This window comes from Eubalaena glacialis, chromosome 3, assembly GCF_028564815.1.
Source record: "Eubalaena glacialis isolate mEubGla1 chromosome 3, mEubGla1.1.hap2.+ XY, whole genome shotgun sequence".
NCBI classification, from domain to species: Eukaryota; Metazoa; Chordata; class Mammalia; order Artiodactyla; family Balaenidae; genus Eubalaena; species Eubalaena glacialis.
Window position 1 is genome coordinate 137,270,455 of NC_083718.1, and position 20,858 is coordinate 137,291,312.

The 20,858-nt window shown below is 34.3% G+C and overlaps 1 protein-coding gene across 8 annotated transcripts in view; it reads right to left on the reverse strand.

The window, feature by feature from the left end:
• Window positions 1–20,858, reverse strand: part of MIER1 (MIER1 transcriptional regulator) — a 55,568-nt gene that overhangs the window by 27,277 nt on the left and 7,433 nt on the right. For 7 of the 8 annotated variants that reach the window (XM_061184048.1, XM_061184047.1, XM_061184049.1 and 4 more), the window contains 4 exons: window positions 13,879–13,903; window positions 10,854–10,999; window positions 1,299–1,457; window positions 509–641 (listed from right to left, as the gene is read on the reverse strand). In XM_061184048.1, coding sequence (XP_061040031.1) covers window positions 509–641; window positions 1,299–1,457; window positions 10,854–10,999; window positions 13,879–13,903 — 463 coding nt within the window. Of the gene's footprint in view, window positions 1–508; window positions 642–1,298; window positions 1,458–10,853; window positions 11,000–13,708; window positions 13,746–13,878; window positions 13,904–20,858 lie in introns of all 8 variants that reach the window. The other variant, XM_061184055.1, reaches the window with a different exon arrangement.

Sequence of the window (20,858 nt, forward strand, 5' to 3'; positions counted from 1 at the left end):
ACATATATTAAATGTCTTGACTACTGGTCATCTCTGACTAGATCATAACTGTAGAAAAATTAGGAGAGTTCTTTGTATAACATATTCCTACCTCAAGAGTCAACCACTTTTTGGACTTGGGAGCCACTGATTAGAGAAAGCAATGCTTATGAATATATCAAGGCTGAGAGGCAAAGAAAGCAGAAAATGGAAAACTGAGGAAAAGACTAGGAGAAATAAAAAAGATGACCATGAAACAAACTAAATTTAAAGAACAGTCAAGAGGGAAAAAAAGGAACACACTCAGAATCGGGCATCACAGTGACACAGTAATTACTGTAGTATATTCATGGACAAGAGGGCCCCAGTACTGCTAAACTAATAATCTAGAACAAAATCCCATTACTGATGAGCAAGATTTCAAAATCAATGAATTCAAACAGAGCAGTGAAAAAAAACCACTAAAATTTTAGGTCATATATTAAGCAGTAAAAATCATATCCAAAAAACAGTAACTAATAACACTTACTTGTATCAAAATATTTACATCGACGTGGACGGATTATTTCCTGGGCATCTTGAGAAGCAACAGATTGTGATGGATCATCATTGGAAGACTGAGTTTCATCCTCTTGACCTGAGGAATCTTTTATATTCTCTTCCTGTGGAATAATAAATTAAATCTCTAAGATAAAAAGAAGATTGCTGCAGATGAAAGGTCATAGTATTCTAAATACAACTGGAAGGCTAAAATAAATATACTAAATGGTGTCTTGGGCTGGATCCTGGAACAGGAAAAAGAACATCAGTGGAAAATCTTGTGAAATCTGAATTGTCTGTAGTTTAATTAATAGTATGGTACCACTGTTGATTTCTTAGTTTTAATAAATAGACCATGGTTACACAGATGCTAACATTAGGGGTAGTTGAGTGAAGAATATACAGAAATTCTGTACTATCTTTGAGCCTCTTCTGTAAAGCTAAAATTATTTCAAAACAAAATAAAAGTGAATACAGAACTACCAATTAGCCTTTATTACTTAAAAAAAAATAGCATTTTTTAAAAAGTTCTTACAAATTTATTTAGACTAGGCATTGATAAGAAATCTGGAATGACACAGAGAAAACTATTACTTCTCTGGAGTAGATTACAGGGACTTCCAATTTGTATTACGTATATCTATATATTAACTTTTAACATTTAAATGTATTACTTTTAAAGTCAGAGTAAAAACAGATGACAAAAAAAAGCAGTCAAAATGAATGTATTAATAAACTTTAACTTCAAGAGGAATAAAAATATATGTGCATAACCTTACTTTATTTTCCCCACTACAGCCACTGTTATCATCATTATCAGCATCTTCATCATCTTCACCTTCTTCTTCTTCCTCCTCCTCCTCATCTTCTTCAGGTAGTCGAATAGTACTATCATAACCATAAAGGCTGAGAAGTTCATGAATTGGCATGTCGCCTTCCTAAATAGAACAAAATAAAAAGTTAATTTCTGAATAGGTGATATTTCATATTCCTATAATTCACAAATCTGTTGAGTATACTTAGAACTGTTATGAAGAATTCTCAAATCATAAAAGGTAAAACTGAATATAATTCTGAAACCTAAGAAAATCCTAGGCTTTTACTATTCTTTTCTGCATCAATTCAGTGAATGTACACCAATGTTCAGTTAACACTACGTATGGATGCTCACACTTCGTAAGCGTACCATACGTAATTTGGGAGTGGGGAAATAGAATAATCAGAAAATAGACTGTAAACTAAGTTAACAAACCCAGAAAGGGGGATGAAATTCATAGCCCAGCCCAAATAAATTAAAACAGCAATGACATACATGAATGATACTGGATTACATTAGCTATATATTCTTTTCTAGGTTTATGCATAATTACGTATAAAATCCTTTCATGGAATCCTTACTATCCATCTTACAAAACTGTTGTATTATCTCCATTTCATAGATGAGGAAATTGAGGCCGGCAGATTAAGCAATTTCTCCAAAAACCACACAAGTTACAAGTAGTGAAGCCAGATTTCAAGTCTAATTACAAAAGCCCGTACTCTTATCATATACCAGGCTGCCTCAGCCAGGGACCTGGACCTTCCCCAACCATCACAAAAAAATACCCTCCTGAAGGTGAAATGAAGAAATATCCGTATGTACTGAAATGAAATCAGCTTTCTGCAGAAGGTACTCACTCTAATCAATAATCAAGCATTATAAAGTATCAGGGAAACACAACAGAATTGATTATAAAAAGGAGATTTTACACACACGCACACATACACACTCTGAAGAAAAATTTAACTGAGTCAGTCAGTTTAGAACCTAGAAAAAGGATAATCATGAAACAAGACTTTTGTATTTCTCCAGCAGTCTTGTAGCCTCATTCATGGATAGAAATAAGTCTAGCCTGTGTGTTAAATACACTGTTACAGTGGGCATTAATACATCAGACTGGACGATATAACCTGGTGACACTAAATACTTAGATCATACAGTTAACTCCCATCACTCAGAATTCGTGTGTAAAAAGCAACTAATGATTATAATTTGAAAAAATTTTCTTATAGAAATAGGAAGAAAATACTGTTTAACACTTCTATTTCATACTGTAAATGGATATTCTAGTTATAAATCAGTCTGTGAATCTGTTTCTGAAACAGAAATCAATGACAAGCTGGCATACTTAATTGACATCTCGTATTGTGATTCTCAAAGTGCAATAACACAGACAGTGCTTGAAGTGTTCAAGGATCTAGTCCCTGCAGATATCTGGTCCAGTACCAAGCATCTGGTACAGGAGACAGAAATTTGGGAATTAGGAGTCAGGATTTAAGAAAACAGAACTTCAAAATCAAGAAAGAAATAAAATGAGAAAAAGATATAGAAAAGGTGGGTTATATAAACAATCATAACATATAGCTGCCATAAAGTGTCTTCTATATGCCAGGCATTTGTGATAAGTGCTCTGATTCCACTATCTTATTCTCTTTTCTTAACAAAAGCAGAGTGAGAATATTACACTATCTTATTTGATCTTTAAAAGTACCAGATGACAGTGCTACCTTTATATATGTAAATAAGAAAACCAAGCAGAGAGAAACATTATGCACTGACAGAGACTTTACTATAATACCTAGACCTCCTAATCCCAGCTCATACCTTCCATAAACTTCTGCACCACAAATCAGAAGCAGGTTTAACAACTGAAGTCACTTCTATGACCAAGCCACTGAAGTCACTATTATGAATAAGGGCCAAACCAGGAAAAACACTTTAGCGTAGGTTTGCAACTAACATTTACATGGACCTTGAGAATTCATAAACAGCTTGTTTCATAATATTTATTTCATCTTTAAGACTACCTTAATATGCTACCACTACCTCTAATTTTTACAACTGAGTTAACTGATACTTTGAGAGATCACAAAAAAGAGGTATGATTACCAATCAAATAAATGTCTTCAAGTTCTCTACCTTTGGTCTGTCTTATTCAAGGGCAAGAGAATCACCTTGAGAACTTATTTAAACAGACTGCTGAACCCCACCCCAAAGTTTCGATCTAGTAAGGCTGAAGTGGGGCCTGAGTATCTGCATTTTTAAAGTACCAGGTGATATTGATGCTGCTGGTATGAGACCACCTCGAGAACCACTTATCTCACAGTTCTAGGATAAGATAACTGCAAATCAGCCTTTCCAGTGGGAGGTAATAAAGTGCGATCATTATCTTTAATAAAGCTTATCACTAACAGCTGATAGATAGCTAAGTTATGTGTCAAAAGGGTAAGTGATACATCAACTGCATGAAAAGATTTTTTTTTTTTTTAACCATTCTCAGGTAAGTGGAATATCTGACTTCCATGGTGAGGTCAAGATTTTTCCCTCTTGGATACACATCTGAAAAGTGTGACTTGCTTTATAAAAATTCATTTCTCAAAGAAAAATTTAGCAACACCTCCAATATTGATTGACTAAGCAGAGAACAGAGTAGAGTCAGAAGCGGCTGATCATAGTGCATTTGGAAGAGAAGTGCTTGAATCTGAAAACAGTAACAGAACTGGCAGAGAGAGAGGTCAGAGGAAATGACAACTGCGCAAGCATAGAAACAAACAATGAATAAGCAGGTTATCCTGATTAGAATAGAGGGTATCTGTAGTAACCAAAAAAAGTTAGGGATGGTATTTTTACCTACTTTCTCTAGTTTTACTTAGTTTCTAAAGGGATCTGTTATACTCTACTTTTGATTCATTTGAGAGTAGCTGCTGAACAGTGATTGACCCTATGGAACAGCTTAGGGAAAATTATGCACACGACAAAATATTCAAGATGGACTTAGGCAGGGAGAAATTTAGTTTGCTAAGTTGGAATCCACTGTTATTCATATGAGTATAATCAGAACCTAAACCAAATTAGTGGTTGTGGTACAGAAAAAACTCGAGACCCTGCAGAAGGAATCAACGGATTTAACCATGGGTTAAGAATGACCAAGAGGTCCTTGTGACACTGAATCTCTGGTTCCAGACATTACTTGGACCCAGATACATATTTGTATGACACCGAAAAAATAATAAAAACGATAAAGTTCTAAAAAAGTTCTAACAAACTTCTAAAAAGTTTATTTTCAGTCAAAGTTGGTTTTAGGTGGGTTTTATCATGTGTAAACAAAATATCCTTGCCTATTCCATCAAGAAAATTCTTAATATTGAAAACAAAGACTATATAATGGTATAATGCTTTTCTTTGGAATTGACTTTTAATTTCTGTTGCCCTATATCAAGTTAGTAAGCAACAAGTCAGTAAGCAACAATCATGACCCACATGGTATGAAAAATATCTTACCTGATCTAAGGTATAAAGTGATGCCCTTACAGCAAACACTGGGCTACAACTACAATAAAACCTCAAATTAACTTTGCTGAGGCATCCCCAGTTTTAAATTCAAGTATCGTATCTTGTTGTCTGCTACCCAATCCTTTCTTTCTACTTCTACACGCATCTTTTTCCAGAAGTGTTCTTTCCTCCATTCCAAGCATGTATTTTGATTGAAAGCTTACCTCCTGGACCTCATAGTATCTAACCCAATTAGAATCACTGTATTCCCTGGCCATGCATTTGGAATGGGCACATGACCCAAGCTGGACCATAATTTGTTTACAGAATTTTACCAATAGCAGCTAAAGAATATAGGCTATATCTCAAGCAATAAATCTAGGAGCCTGAAAACTGACAACATATGAAGAAAATTGGTCTGAAAAAGGACACCACCATGTAAAAAAGCAGAAACAGAAAATATGTTCTGGTGGCACTTGAGTCCGTGAAGTCTAGATATCTCCCTGCCCTTAATGAAATTAACACGAGCCTTACAACTAAATCTTCATTTTGCCTAAGCTAGTTCAAGATGGATTCCTGTTATTTGTCCCCAAATATTTGATATAAAAAGTAATGATGGGCTTCCCTGGCGGCGCAGTGGTTAAGAATCCGCCTGCCAATGCAGGCAACACGGGTTCGAGCCCTGGTCTGGGAAGATCCCACATGCCGCAGAGCAACTAAGCCCGTGTGCCACAATTACTGAGCCTGCGCTCTAGGGCCCGCGCTGAGCCCGCGTGCTACAACTACTGAAGTCCGTGCGCCTAGAGCCCGTGCTCTACAACAAGAGAAGCCACCGTGATGAGAGGGCTGCGCACCACAACGAAGAGTAACCCCCACTCGCAGCAACTAAAGAAAGCCCGCGCACAGCAATGAAGACCCAATGCAGCCAAAAATAAATAAATTAAATAAATAAATTTAAAAAAAAACTCAAAAAAAAAAAGAGTAATGCTATCCCGTAAAGCAAATGTTCTTTGCTATTTCCTTCTGAAAAAAGACTAAAAGATGAATAAAATGTGGCTGACAGTACATTATACTAGGGCCCATCAGTCACCTGTTCCAAAGACTTTCTCATTAGCTTATATTGTCAAAGTCTATGTTCTACCAGGTACTAAGGTGATTTCCCCAAATTGAAACATCACAATAAAGTGTCAGAGTGTTTTGTTCCCATTCATACAAGGGTTGAGAAATGGAAGGAGCAGAGTGAAAGAAAATTATGAGTCAAGTACAGTGGTTCTCCACCGTTCGTTAGGGTGTTACAGATTTCTTTGAGAATTTTATGAATAACTATTAAGATTTATTGAGTGATTATCATGTACCAGACACTGTGCTCAATGTTTTACATATATCATCCTTGTAATAACACTGAAGCTTAATAATGTTAAGTAACTAGTCCAAAGTTACACACTGAGTAAGTAGTACAGTCTGACTCACTGCTTTACAGTGCCCTTACATACATATGCATATACACTCCCTTCCTCAAAACCTGATCCTAGGTTAAGTGTACGTCATCCTGATGGAGAGTGAAATAAGATGTGCTGGGTTGATAGACTATAAGAAGTAAGGGAAAGTAAGGAAAGAAGTTGATAGACTATAATAAGAAGGAAAATGGACATAGTACAAAATGAATAAAAATCAGCCATGTGGACTATACCTACATATTGTGCTTTAAAAAAATAAGTTGTCTAAGCACTGTAACAAAAAGAGGGACAATCATGTCTATATAAGCTCACCGGAGACTAGCTGGAGGTGGAAAGAATATAGACTTTTTCAAAGACAAACATTATATCTGAAATTAAATCTGTCCTTAAACTTCAAAACAATACGGTAACGTTAGCAAGCACCAACAGCAGTATTATAAGGTTGGAGTGGTATCCGTCTCCTAGCTGCACAGGAGGTGGCTCCCTCTCCCTCACACCAGGGGATTAGTCATTTAGCAATGACTGCACGTGGTACCAGGTGTTGGCCGTTGAAGGGCCATTTGGTGGATGGACGTAGTACTCTTATTATACATATTGTGACTTACCAGTAAATACTTATTAAGTTGGGGGAAAGAAGGAAAGAGACTGATTTTCAGCCAGGAAGGCTTAAGAGACCACATCCAGATTGGACAAGAGTGCTGGTTCCTAAGGTAACCAACCTCTTGGGGCTGGGGCTTAACTACAAAATAAACTATGAAGAGATGAAGGCAGTGAACTCTTCTTTATAATCCCCATGCTGGAGTTTCTTTTTTTTATATGTATAAATTCATGTGGTGTGTACACTTAAAAAAAACCTCAATCTCTCACATTTTAATCTTTATTCTCTAGCTCTGGAGAGTCACTGGGTGAAATGTGTCTAGCACTTTAAAGTGTTAATTATTAACACTGTTATAATGTGATTTTTCAAAAATATAAATACATAAAGATATAGCTGATCCTGATCCCTCTTCCCCCAAATAGACTGCTACTGTTCAAAGTGAGACCATGGGTTTTCAGAGTGCATTTGAAAAAGAGAGTTAAACCTGCATATTGCCATTCCCAGAAAACCAAAGTTTACTATGGGAATGATTCTGACACTTCTAAGATCACTAATAAATTCTAACCTGTACATCTAATTCTCTTAAAACATTCAAATGCTAAACTTACCTAAAATATTTTACATTGATAAGATTCATGCATACAAACAATACACATAAAAGCTAGTTTACACTGAAATTTTAGAATTCACATTGAATGAACTTAAAACTACAGGTTATTGCAGTTACTGATAACTCCTGAATGAATCAACTGTCAAAATTTTGCCCCTATTACATCAAAGGTCCATTTCATGCAACCAAAGTGCCAGGCATAAACTACCTTACCAATTCCTGACACAACTATGATGTTTCACTTCTATAGAAGCAAATTAGTAATCAATGACAAAATCTTGCTCACCTTTTTAATAAGAACAAAAACCAGTTTGGTTTGGACCTGAAGAGTTTACAACTATAGGAAATCCAATACATTGGCCCTGTAGCTTAGCTCTAGGCTACAGATGAAGGCACTGGTGATTATGTGCTACTTACACCTAAGCCTTAATTACTCTGGGAAAAGTTATAAGTACTCTCTGAGAAGGTTCAAGACTGTCTGGTTGAAAAGAATGTAAAAGATTGGTTCCCTTGTCTTTCTCTCCCTTTGTATATTTTAATTACTTTTTCCTAAAAAAGGGTGATTTGAAAGCAAATTTTGGGGGGTTGTAAGGGACTGGGGAAGGAGCTAGAATAAAGGAGAAAATAGGAAAAGACCATAACATGACCAAAATTTTAGTGAAGCCCATTAGTAATTTTGTACTAATTAAATATAGTAGCCCATTTTCTGAAATAAAACAATAATCATTCCACTTCATAACCTATTTTGACCTGTACTTGATTATCTCTTCTTGAGTAATTACTTACTCAATTACTTGAGTAACACAGAATGTGAAAAAATGGAAAATATACGATTTTCTTCCTTTACCTTTTATCCCATGGATGGGTTATTCAGAAAAAAGAAAATATATCTAAAGTGATAAGTTTCTGTGAAATACAGGCAAATAATTAAAAATAATTGCATTTCCGCTTCATGAATATATGAAGCCACTGGGATTGATTGTTAAATCAATCGTTTCCTCTGATGTTCACCTAGGTTCTGAATCATCCAAGCAAATTATCCCAGTTTTTTGAATGGCTTTCCAGCCTCTTCTAAAGAATAGTTCTGACTCCAGATTCCTTGTGTTCTTTTTAACTCATCCTTGAAAAGCTTTTATAACAGCTCTACACCATTACCACTAAGATCAAGTCTGTTGTCTGGCTTAATAAAATATTGAATTGCTTAGGTATTATGGATTAAGCCAGTTTTAATCACTAAATGATTCAAAATGGGATCACCTGACAAGATTTGACTTAATAAGACTACTTTTCCAGCTCTTTAACTGTACACTTTAAAAAGTTCTAAACTAAAATTCTGAAACATAGATTAATCTTTACTACTGTAAAAGTATAAGAATTCATTTTTCGATGACATTATGTACTCCAAATGCTTCAAGGCTGGCATGTCTTATTTCTTATGTTCTTTTTGTCGTGGAGTACAGCAGATTGTATACATAATACCTTTCAATGATAGCATACCAAACTGATTTATTCATTCATTCAAAAACTCTGAGTGACCACTCTTGCTAGGTGCCATGAAATACATTGGTGAATAAAACAGACTATCCCTCCTCTCATGGAACTAAAGGAGGATACAGACAAAAAAATTAAACAAACATATAATTACAAATTGTGTTAGGTATAAAGAAAGCACTGAATGGGGTACAGTGGTTAAAAAAAGCTGATTAGGGGCCAGGAAAGGCCATTCTGAGGAGGGAATATTAAGCCCAGACTTGAGAGGATAAGGAGCCAGACTCAGAAAGCACATACCAGAGAGTGGGAATGAGGTGAAAAGCCTTGAAGTGTGAAAAAACCAGCACATCTAAGAACAAAAGCAACTAGTGTAGCTATACAACTAGTGTAATAAATGGATAAAGGACCATATCATGTAGGTGGCCCTGCTGGCCAGGGCAAGGAGTTGGGATTTTCTTCCGGTGTAACAGGAAGCCACTGAAGAGTTTTTTAAATAGAAGGCTGACATAAACTGATTTATATTTTGAAAAGATCATAATGGTTGCTGTGGTAATATATTGGAGAGAAGAGTGGTAAAAGAGGACATGAAAAACCAGTTAGGAAGCTACTGTAATAGTCTAAGCTAAAAATGATGGTGACCTGGGCTTGAGGGTAGCAGCAGAGATGGAACAAGAGCCAGATAAAAGAGATATTTCTGGATAGAAATGATAGGTTTATTTAGGAATGGATATTGAGAATGAAGGAAGATGACTCCCTGGTTTCTGACTCAGGCAACAAGGTAAATAGTAGTACCATTTTCTACTGAGATGGAGAAAACAGGGAAGAAACAGGCAGAGGAAGGAGAACATCAATCAATAGTTCTGTTTAGACATTTAAAATGTAAAGATGTCTACTGAGATATCCAAACAGAAATGTCAAGCAGGTGGTTAGATAAACAAAACTGGAGACAGGGTATAGGTTAATGCTAGAAAAATAACTAAGAAATACTGAGCATACACAGACACCATGGGATTAAATGAGATCAACCACCTAACTTAGCAGTGTCTAAACTTGGTGTGCACACTTAGTGAAGATGTAGATTTGAGCTCCCCCTCCGCATTCTGATTCAGTGTGCCTGGGGGAGAGGCATACAAATGCACATTTCTTAGTGAGTCCATGAGTGATTCTGATGCAGCTGACCCTCATACTGTATTCTGAGGAGCACTGATCTACAGACAGAAGAAAACACAACCCAGAACTGAGAACTGGGAAATTCCGAATCTAATCCTTGAGGAAAGGAAGACGAGTCTCCAAAAGACACTGAAGAGGAACAAGGAGATCGGGAAAACGACAGTGGGTGCTCTAAAATTCAAAAAAAAGAAGGGTATGGTAAATTGTGTTGAATACCTCTGAGAGTTAAGTAGAGAAAAAAGTGACCAAAGGATATAACAATAAAATCATTGGTTATCTTGATAGGAAAGGGGCAGAGACAATCTAGGGCACTTTATGGAGTAAGCAGGAAATGAGGAAGATGATGACAACTCGTAAGAAATTTTGCTTCTGAAGGGGAGTAAATAAAAGGTGCAGTAATTGGGGGAAGGCAGAAGGTATGTAAGAGGAAATTTAGTACCCTTTTTTTGATATTTTTGACCCAATATCTGTGATGTTTTACCAAAGTAACTACTGAATTCTAATTCACATAATAAAGTTCTTTTTAAAAAATTTCCAACTTTAAATTATCCCACCTATGACCACATAGAAATTTTCAGTATTAATTATATATAATACCACTTTCCCCAAAATAAAGTAGAGAACTAAAATTTACTGTTTCCTCTCTCCACAAAAAAGTTATAACCACTTCATTCTCTAGCTCTTATTGTTATTTACCCTTGCAAGATCCTCTATTTCAGAACTGAAGTTTGTTTCTCCTTCCATCATTTCTTCCTCTTCTAATGTGCGTTCATCATCAAAATCATGAACCAGCATGTCAGCTGATGGATCAAATTCATGGTCATCTGATGTTGCTGAACCTCCTGGTAAAGAATATTTTAAACAGTTTGGTAAACCAAATTATGTGTATCTTATTAATATTAATTTAATGTATATGGTATCTGAAGCTGGATATGTCAAGTAAAAGTACGAGGGAAAAGCTATGCACAAAAAGCTATGCACAGGAAGTATTATTTGTTGTTTTCTAAAATTCTTGCCCTTACTTATCACCCCCCACAAAATATCTTCTTTAAGCATTATTTTTTACCGTTTCACTTCTATATATTTACAGTGACAACCGCAAAACAGGGGGGAGGTGGGGGGAATGTTTGAAGAGTATTGTAATCTTCCAACAAAACGTGAGTTGTAAATAATAAATGGTCATATCAAGTAAGAATGATCTTTTGTGTGAGAAAAATCAATTTGTAATCAATTGATTGATATTTAATAGAACCAATGAGTATGAATATATAGTCATGTGAAATACACAATCATCTGAATATATAGTCTAATGAAAATACAGCTGAACTCAAATATTATTTTATCACATATCCACGAAAATATATTCTAATATAAAGGTAGTTGTCCTTAACTTACTTAGTTGAAATAACTCAAAGAGTATAAAAAGCAAAGTTTATTAAAATTACATACAAAACTCTTATGAAAGGCATTAAAAATAATCCAGTAGGGAACTGTTGTATAAGCTAATCTATTTTTAGCCTCGTGGCTGGGGAATACTGCTGTACTCAATAGGGTCAAAACTTGTAATAGGAGATAGCAAATGCTGGGCATATATAGTCTATAAACTATCCCCATATTTGGCTATTGCCAAACCTGGACTTAAGTTTACAAAAGCATTGTTACCTAATAAACAAATGAGTTACTTAACATTAAAAAAACCAAAAACAATTAGCCATTTATTTTTATCAATTTAAAGTGTTAAAGGTTATATTAATAGATGTACCTACCCTTCTATTTCACTCCACTAAGAAAACCAATAAGTAAAACAAAGAGATACAGAGGCTGATTTCTTGAAAAATCAGACAATAAGGAATAAGGGGCGCCAAGACTCCAGGGTTCTTGTTACCTCACAATATTTTCTTATGTGCCAAGTACTATGCTTAAGCACTTCACATACATTATCTCATTTAATCTTCAAACAATCCTATGAACAAAAAACAAAAACTTGAGGCTCAGAGAGTTTAAGTAGCATGTTTAAACTCACAGAGCCAGTAGGTGCCAAGAACGGAATTTTAATCCTGGTTCTGCCAATTCCAATGCCTTTGCTTTTATTGTGCTCCAAGGCTCCTGTAAGCCCAAGTTTCAGAAGCAGTAGATATTCTGCCTCAAAGAATACCTGAAAAGAGCCTATGTTCACAAATATGAGTAAACTGCAAGCTAGGTCAGATGGCAAAGCACTGAGAAGTCAGTGTGCTCTTTGAGGAACATAACAAAATATTGATATTAAATATAAAATAACTAAATATATAATTGCTAAATCAGGTACTGTCTAACTTGTTATAATACAAATGAGTTATCAGAGTTTTAGAATGATTTATAAAATAAAAACATTTAGAAAAGTATATTACCTTAATTTCTTCTGGAAATTAAGAAGAATGTGGCATAATTTTAGTAGGGGATCTTAGTACTAGGTGAGGGACTAGACACAAGGGTTCTGTAAGAGCAGTTTGAGAATCACTAATTTATTTGTTGTTTCTTTGTCCCAATCATTATTCCTTCTTTCTGAGTTTTCAATGGAAATGTCCCAAAACTTTTCGGTTCACACAGCAATCTTCTAGGACACTTAGTCAATAATTATGTATTCCTACAGATGTTGCTATATTTTTCTTCTCCCTTGTTTTAGTTGACTTCTTTTTACCTTGTTCTTTGAGACCAACTAACCATCCTATTCCTTTCTGTTAATTACTAAGGCCCAAGATCAGGCAATCTCCTAGGGAAAAGAATCCCAAAAGTAAATTATTAGGGTTAGGGAGTCTGGTGCTTTGTGTAAGTATTTTGCTTCAGAGTTAAGGCTAATATCACTGCTTCGTCATAGGATGCCATCCTACTGCAAAATCGCTAAAAAGTACCTTACATCTTTGCAAAGACTCAAAAGATAAATTCAGTTTATAATACATCACGTGCACTCATTTAATCATTTTATTACCTTCCCTTCCCTAAATCCCCACCTCTAATGGCTACTAGATGTAACTGGTTTACATTAGTGGAGTCTATAGACAGACCATTTAGCCTGGGTCACATGACTACTATTATTAGCATCAATTCCAAAGTACAGATGTTACAAAGGACACAGCCTTTCACCAGTGGACCAAAAATTTTTTTACATTAAGTTTTTATTCCTAATTTTTTCCTAATTGCCTACAATTAGTATTACTTAAAACAATAAACATTTCCTTGGACAGAAGCCTGATACTACAAATAATAAAATCTAAAAATAACTTTCTTAATTTACAGCAACACATTTGTTGAATCTTTTATTTTACCTTTCCCTCTCTCATTAAATGCGCTAACAATATTTTTCTCAAATACTTTGAGTTTCCCATACAAGCAAATATTTCTAAGCAGTTAATGTTTCCTTTTTAAAAATACACTTCAAATATACTTCAAATCAAACAGCAAATAAAAACTACACAAAATACATGTGGCAATTCATTAAAAAGAAAGAGAGAGAGAGAGAGAGAGAGAGAAGGAACCCACAAATAGTCACAAGGTTGAACTCACAGCAGCCTCACCTGTACCTTCATGGGCAGTCAAATATTTCATCCATTTCTTTTTCCCCAGAGAAAAGAAGCATTCAGAAGAAAAGCAAGTCAGATGATAGTCTAACTCCTCTAAACTTTATGTAACTAATAGGGCAAATGTTAGTCGAACAGAGATTATAAAAAATATAGAAAATACTTACCTGGACTTGAAGACTCAACAGATGGCTGAGTGGGGGAGAAAAGAACAAAAATTAGCATCTTTGTGTAGTAAATCTTTATAAACATTACAGGAATTATTCAATGACTGATATAAACACCAAAAACTATAGTTAGGTTTTAATGTCTGAATTGTCTAAGACAAACTAAAACTTCCCATATAATCCCTTCTCTGACATTATGTTAACTTAAACATAGAGAAAAATCTAAAAAGTTCCTAAATCTAGAAACAAAGACAATAACGTGGAATTAGATTCAGATTTTAAAGGCAAACATTTATCTCATAATATATGTGGTTCAAGAGATATGATTCTAGATCCTGGAATCTCTAAAATATTATTTCCTTATCAATACAGGGAAAACCCAAGGTTTGTTATCAAGCTGGTCTCTGGCTTAAAATGAGTGTGAGAAGGGAGGCAGAAACAATTTAAAACATCGTTTAAAATAAAAATTTCGTTGTAAGAAAGCAGAAGGAAAAATTTAAGTGTTACTTCAGCACCAGACAGTACATTAGGTTAACTTTACTAACACAAAACATACTTTTAAATTACCACAGAATTAACAACCTTTCAAGCTCAAATCTGGGAAGGTTAAGTTATCTAATGGAAGATCACAAAGATTCCCAATTATAATGTTCCTTCTACTGTACCATTCTACCTCTCATAAATTTAACCACAAGCATCTGGAAAATTTAAACATAAAATTGTTAGCAACTTATTTTAGTGTTATCACCACTTGACAGTCTGTGGCTGTGTTTTATCTTAATTCAGTTAATTCACAATTATAAACAAGTCATCTGCAAACATCAACTCCTATAAGACAAATTCAATAACAGAAATTCAAAAGATTCCTCAAATGACATAAACTTTATAACTGAAACCTTGCCTATTCATTTCAAGCTATCTATTTCATGCTCATTAGAAGTCAGAGATGCTGGAAGTCCAAAAGCACTAATAAAAGATAGAGATATCCTAGTGTTTTCCTTCTTTCTACTAAGAAATGGGGCAGAGAGGCAAGAACAAAACTGAAATGAGCAAAGTGCCCGATTTTTCAAAAGCTAGGCATCTAAGACAAATTCTTATAAGGTGTTAAAAGTCCATTTTGAAAACTGTCCACATTATGCTATTGCAGTAAGTATGCCATTCTAGAGTCCACATGGTGACTTAGATTGTTTTGAGGCATACTTTTTCAAGGGTCCTATTTTTTCCTTTTAATTCTTACAAAAGAATGGTTCTTGCCTATAGCATTGTCTCATTCTAACAAAAGACCAACAGTATTCAGTATTATATATTTTCAAGCATCCCACCACCATCTTTACTTAAAAGTTACTCTGCCACAACAGAGTGAAAACAGTGCTACTGTTAAATTTGGTTCCTCCAATGGGAAGCTGTAGAGCAGGGTAACAAAGAATGTAACCATAAAAAGGGTTTTTAGCTTGCTTAACATCTTTTGAACAGCTATATACTTCTAGCTCAAAATAAATTTAACCACCACACAAATTATTACACAGCAAATCAGTATTTTAAAATATTAATCCACTTCTACTTCATACTTTATTTCCCAAGTTTAAGCACAACCTCTGTTCAAGGCTACAGCAAAGTTAATGACTATCTTCATCTGGTCCCAGGTTCACTATCCACAGAGTAGCCTTACAATGCTGTTTTTCCTTTTTAGTAAACTTCTGAAATTGGTTTGCATGGCATAAACAAAAAAAACCCAGGACTTCTTTCAAATTAGCTAAAAAGAAATAGCTCTTTGAGTATTTGGCTCTTTTTGAACACTTCAATAATTATTCCGTTTAACAATCTTCTGATAAAAAAGGCTGATTAAAAATAAGTTATTCTACTGAAGAATAAAAGGTACATTTTCACTGATGTTATTAGATATTGGCAATAACAGAGATACTGAATTGCGACTGGCGTCTGTATTTGTATTTGCGTTTGTAAGACACCTCAGACTGCGCTAAATGCCAATAAACACCACACTGATTGTTGTTTTATTGGTAAATAGTTACCACTTTAATGTTCTGAAACAGGCCCGAAATATCTTCCATTTATTAAAATACCAAATGTTTAGAGGACTGATAGCATTTGTAAGTATAGCTGGCATAAGGTAGAACACCCAGTGCTCAAAGACAGCACTAATCATATTATGTAAGACATACTAGAATGTTTTAAAACCATGATTTGATGGATGGTATATCTAGATTAGAACTGGGGGAGGGGAAGTAGGAATGGTTTGCCTATAGATACATATTTTAGTATTCTATGTTCAAAATAAAATTCTACTGTATCGGTTTGATGAAGACAGGAGTGAGACCGGTTTCCTGAAAGTTAATTATATCCAATTAAATCAAAGACGGGCTTCTTGAAAACAGGCATTTGAAAATAGTGTATACTGTAAACATTACTTCTGTCCAACCAACAAACTAAATGATTACCTTCCAAATGAAATATGAGTTGAGTATCATAATACAGGAAACTTTAGTATGAAATGAGGGCATTTTTTATTTAGGTATTTAAAAGAACAGCAGAACCAGCTTATGGTCATAGAGCACTACATATTTTCAAATGCATAAAGTTACCTGATCATAAACCTGGCAATAAAACCTGCCCCACCTACCTCATTTTATAGATTAGCAAACCCAGGGAGATAAACTGACTTGATCAAGGTTCCACGGTGGGTGGTGAAGGTAAAGCCTAGGATCTGATTCCTTCTATACTTCCCAAGGAAACAACTATGTTAAAAAAAAAAAAAAATTATCTTTACCTCTCTCCTCCTTCCTCCTTACTTTCTCTTTCTTTTTAAAATGGTTTTCATCTATCCAAAGCATGTTTAAAAATGTGACTGCAAGTTGTCATCTGTCATGTCAGACTCTTTTTTATGTCACATTAGGAACTGGTATCTCTAACAATACCCTCTAGAAAAACCTGCAACATCTACCGTTAATGACTACAGTAAATTAGAAAGGAAGAAGGAGGGGAAAAATAAAACTAAAGCTAAACAGGTACTCATTTATAGCAATACCTATTTTTAGCAAAAGCTCAAATTATAAAATGTAAGCAGTAAAGAAAATTTTTACATTGGGGATTAAAATGTACTTAAAATGCACTCATACATTACTGGCAGAAGTATGAGTTAGTTTAAGCATTCTGGAGATCATCTTGCCAACATGAACTTACCCTACTGATATGCCTAAAACAGCACACCAAGATACATGTATATCGTTTATCACCACAAAGTTGTCTATAGCAAAGCGTTGGGAAAAAATTTAAGTCCATCCTTTAACTAGTTAGAAATGAAATATAGTTTTTCCAAGCAATGGAACATTATTAATCCATTAAAAAGAATGAGACAGTTCTGTTTCTGTTGATTGAGAAAAAAATGCTAAAATATATATATATGTATATATAAGTACATGTATCTGGATAAATAGACAGCTATGTTAGGAGTAAAAAGCAAAGTATAGAGCAAAGAGTAAATTGGGCTGGAATATACATAAAAAGTTTTCCCCCAAAAGGATACACAAGAATCTGTTAACAACAGTTACCTCTAGAGCATGGGTTGCAGAAAGAAGGCTTTTTTCATTTTATACCTTTCTGTACTGTTGGAATTTTTTAACCACTTGCAAGCATTACTCTTTTTTTTTTTAAAAGAAAGTCAGTAGAGATTATCTCATGGAATTATGAGCTATATTCACTTTCTTCCTTTACTTTTAGATTTTCAAGAAAACCTAGTATTTGCCTTTTTTTTCTCTTTTAACAAGTTTATATAATTTTGAAAAATAACCTAGTTTTCTTTTAGGTACATACGTAATTGTTTTATCTGAGATGGAAAACACTAGAGAGACAGAATATGAATAGGCTAAATCAAATTAAAGAATGAACTCTGTTAACTTTTATAGCAACTTTTATACCGTCACCCATATATATGATTCAGCTGATCAAGCTGCTAATAATTGTAACAAACATTCAATGCCTCAGATTTGTTCAAATGTTTTTCTTCTGTATTTTTCTAGACCATGGTAAGAAATATTGCATATACCAGAAAACTGCAAATTGAGAGATAAAAGATCAACTAACTAGAATATCACCCTTACTAAAACATAAATAAATAAATAAGGTAGTAAAAACATAAAGTAGTCATTAGACTCTTTTATCCCAGGCAATCAAGAGCATATTTTTCAGTAAGTATAACTGTCCTAATTGTTCCCCTCAAACCAGTTCCACCACCATTTAAGTATTATTACCACCTACTTAGTAATGCAGACACTGAATCACAGATTCTCACCGGGATGAAGATAGAAAGGAGTTTAGGGCCTACTCCAGGGTGGAGAAGGCAGGGAGACTGTGCCAGGGCCCACCATCTCTCTTCCTCCATACACAATTAAATCACTTAACTTTGCTGTTGGTTAACAAAGCCTTGGAGTTAAAACTAGCAAATTTACCATAGTAGTAATAATTCAGAGGATGAACTGCTATTACTAAGCACTAGGAATTCAGAGGCCTACTAGATTCCAGTCTTAATTGTGCCACAAACAGCACGATCTAGGACAAACTGCATAAGCTCTCTGCTCAGTTTCATCATCCCTTAGATGAAAAGATTTAGATTTCTTCAAGTTTAGTTCAACTTCCTTTGAGATCTAAGTTCTTTACTTTTATTATGAATTGCTCAAAAGACATAAACACTACTGAGGAATACTTAGCTCCATGGATGGGATATGTTTAAGATTCTTCTAAATTTTTTTTTTAAATCTAGGGCTACTGGGAAAAAAAGATGATCTCAATTTGCAAAAAGCTTTTGGGGGTTGCTACTTTATGAATTTCATATCTACATAAACCTAATTATAAAAGTCATTCTAAGCCATGGCATAGGTCGAACAGAATGGGTCCCAGCAACAACTGGTATGTGAACTTAATCACTGCAATGAATTTGCAAATCTTCTGAAATATACAGGGACTCCATCTGAACTTTATGCAATAAATTTCTATATAGCTGACTACCTTTCATGAAGAAACACTGAAGTTTCAATGGCAGTGTTGTATTTCTGAATTATTTGGGAAAATGATTAGTCTCAAGAATTCTCTAAAAGAAATTCACTTCTATATTTCCCAACTAATCTTTCCTACCTTATCAAGCACTTTGACTATTACTCCTTTTGAATTAAGCTTAAGACTTTCATGCATTGGTGTTAAGCACTTTGGATAATTCCTTAATAGCTCTGTAAGTATAAACACCAAAAAAAGGTTTTTTTTCATTAGCAGTTTTAAGGCCTAAATTCATTGCAGTAAAACAAGTTTTGTTTAGAGTAGAAATTAACACTATCAAGAATAGCAGTAAGATGATCCTATTTCCTTAAGAAACAAAATCCAAATACCCTTGAAAAATGCTACACAGGGAGTCTGTTTTTAAGAGAAATGGATAGATTTGATAGTGAATAAATAAGATTATGTATTTTTTTTGGAAATACTAAAATACTTAAAACTAATACAGAATAGCAAATTCATTAAATTTTCTTCTCTTTATGAGACAACAATATGGCCTAGGTGAAAAGACAGGTCTTGCACTATGCTGTGGCTTTCTTTCCCTTGAAAAGGAAGTCCCTTATGTGTTTACAAACTCTGAAATAAAAGACAAATTGTTCATTCCCAAAGGTCTGTACACCACATTCCTTATAAAACCCAAAGGATCGCCTATTTCTTCCTCTTATTCTTTCTCTCTCATTGCCTTTGTAAAACTGCCACTGCCCTGTAATTTCCTTCCTTTAAGTGTGACTAGGAGAGCCTCCTTTTGGAAGGTTGATTAATAATTTTAAGGGATAATAAACAATGAGAAATATTACCAAAAAGTATTAAGAAAGGGAGCATATGCTATTACTTCTGTATACATTAAGTATGTTTTTAATGTTACTACAATTTTAATAAGCATTAAACACATACTTCCTATTATGGACTAAGATGATCAGATCAAGTATGAAAAATTAGTGTTTTGTATTCACATCTAAAGCAAATTGTATTTAAGAATTAAATATTTTTCTGGAAAAACAAGGTCAGGGTCATTCTATGTAGGAAACAACAACAAAAAAGCACAGAAGCATAATACCTACATTTTTCTCTGGAGACTTATTTCTTCAATAACCTGTTTTCCCCTCAGATTTATCAAATAAACGCATACTGTCACTTTGCACTTACTGTTATTTTATCAGTTAGTGTCAATCCTCAGGTCTATTTAACCAAAAGTGCAAGAGCACGGCATTTGAATTATTTTACCACATGCTTTGTATTGGCAGCATAAAGAATGAATCTCAAAAAAAAAAAAAAAAAAGAATGAATCTCCTGAGAGTTCACATAAAAGTAAAAGCACTCTATAATATAAACCAAGCATTTCTCCTTATCTAATTTTTAAAATGACCAGTCTCTAAAATCATTCTAAAAAATTTTTTTTGTTCTAGATTTTCTGTAGGGGATGAAGGTTCCTCCACTCTTCCTCCAAATTCACTATAAATAAAACCATCTACAAGTAATGGAAGACTATAAAAGATGCATTTTTAAGATACCAGGTCACTAAAAAAGTGCACTGAAAACAAAATTCAGGTTTTTTTCTCCCTGAAACTGAACTATCCATGTGCTCCTACAGAATATGAGAGTTCCATTCTCCAAATGATGTAATTTTTAAGGAAACTAAAACATACACTTGAAAACTATTAGGAAGTGATTAGTGGCTCAAAATATTGCTTTTCTTCTCTTACATGAATGCAACCATCTTTAATTTCTAAAACAAATAAAATGTTAAAATGCTTTTATTTACATATTAAGTTTTCAGTGTGGTAGGCAGTTAAAATGTCTGAGGTAAGGTTTTTTTAAATTTAAATTTCACCGTATTTTCATACACTAAGATATTTTCCTTCAGTAATATCTTGCTTTAAAATATGACTACAGAACTTAAAGCTCAAACCATTGTGAGC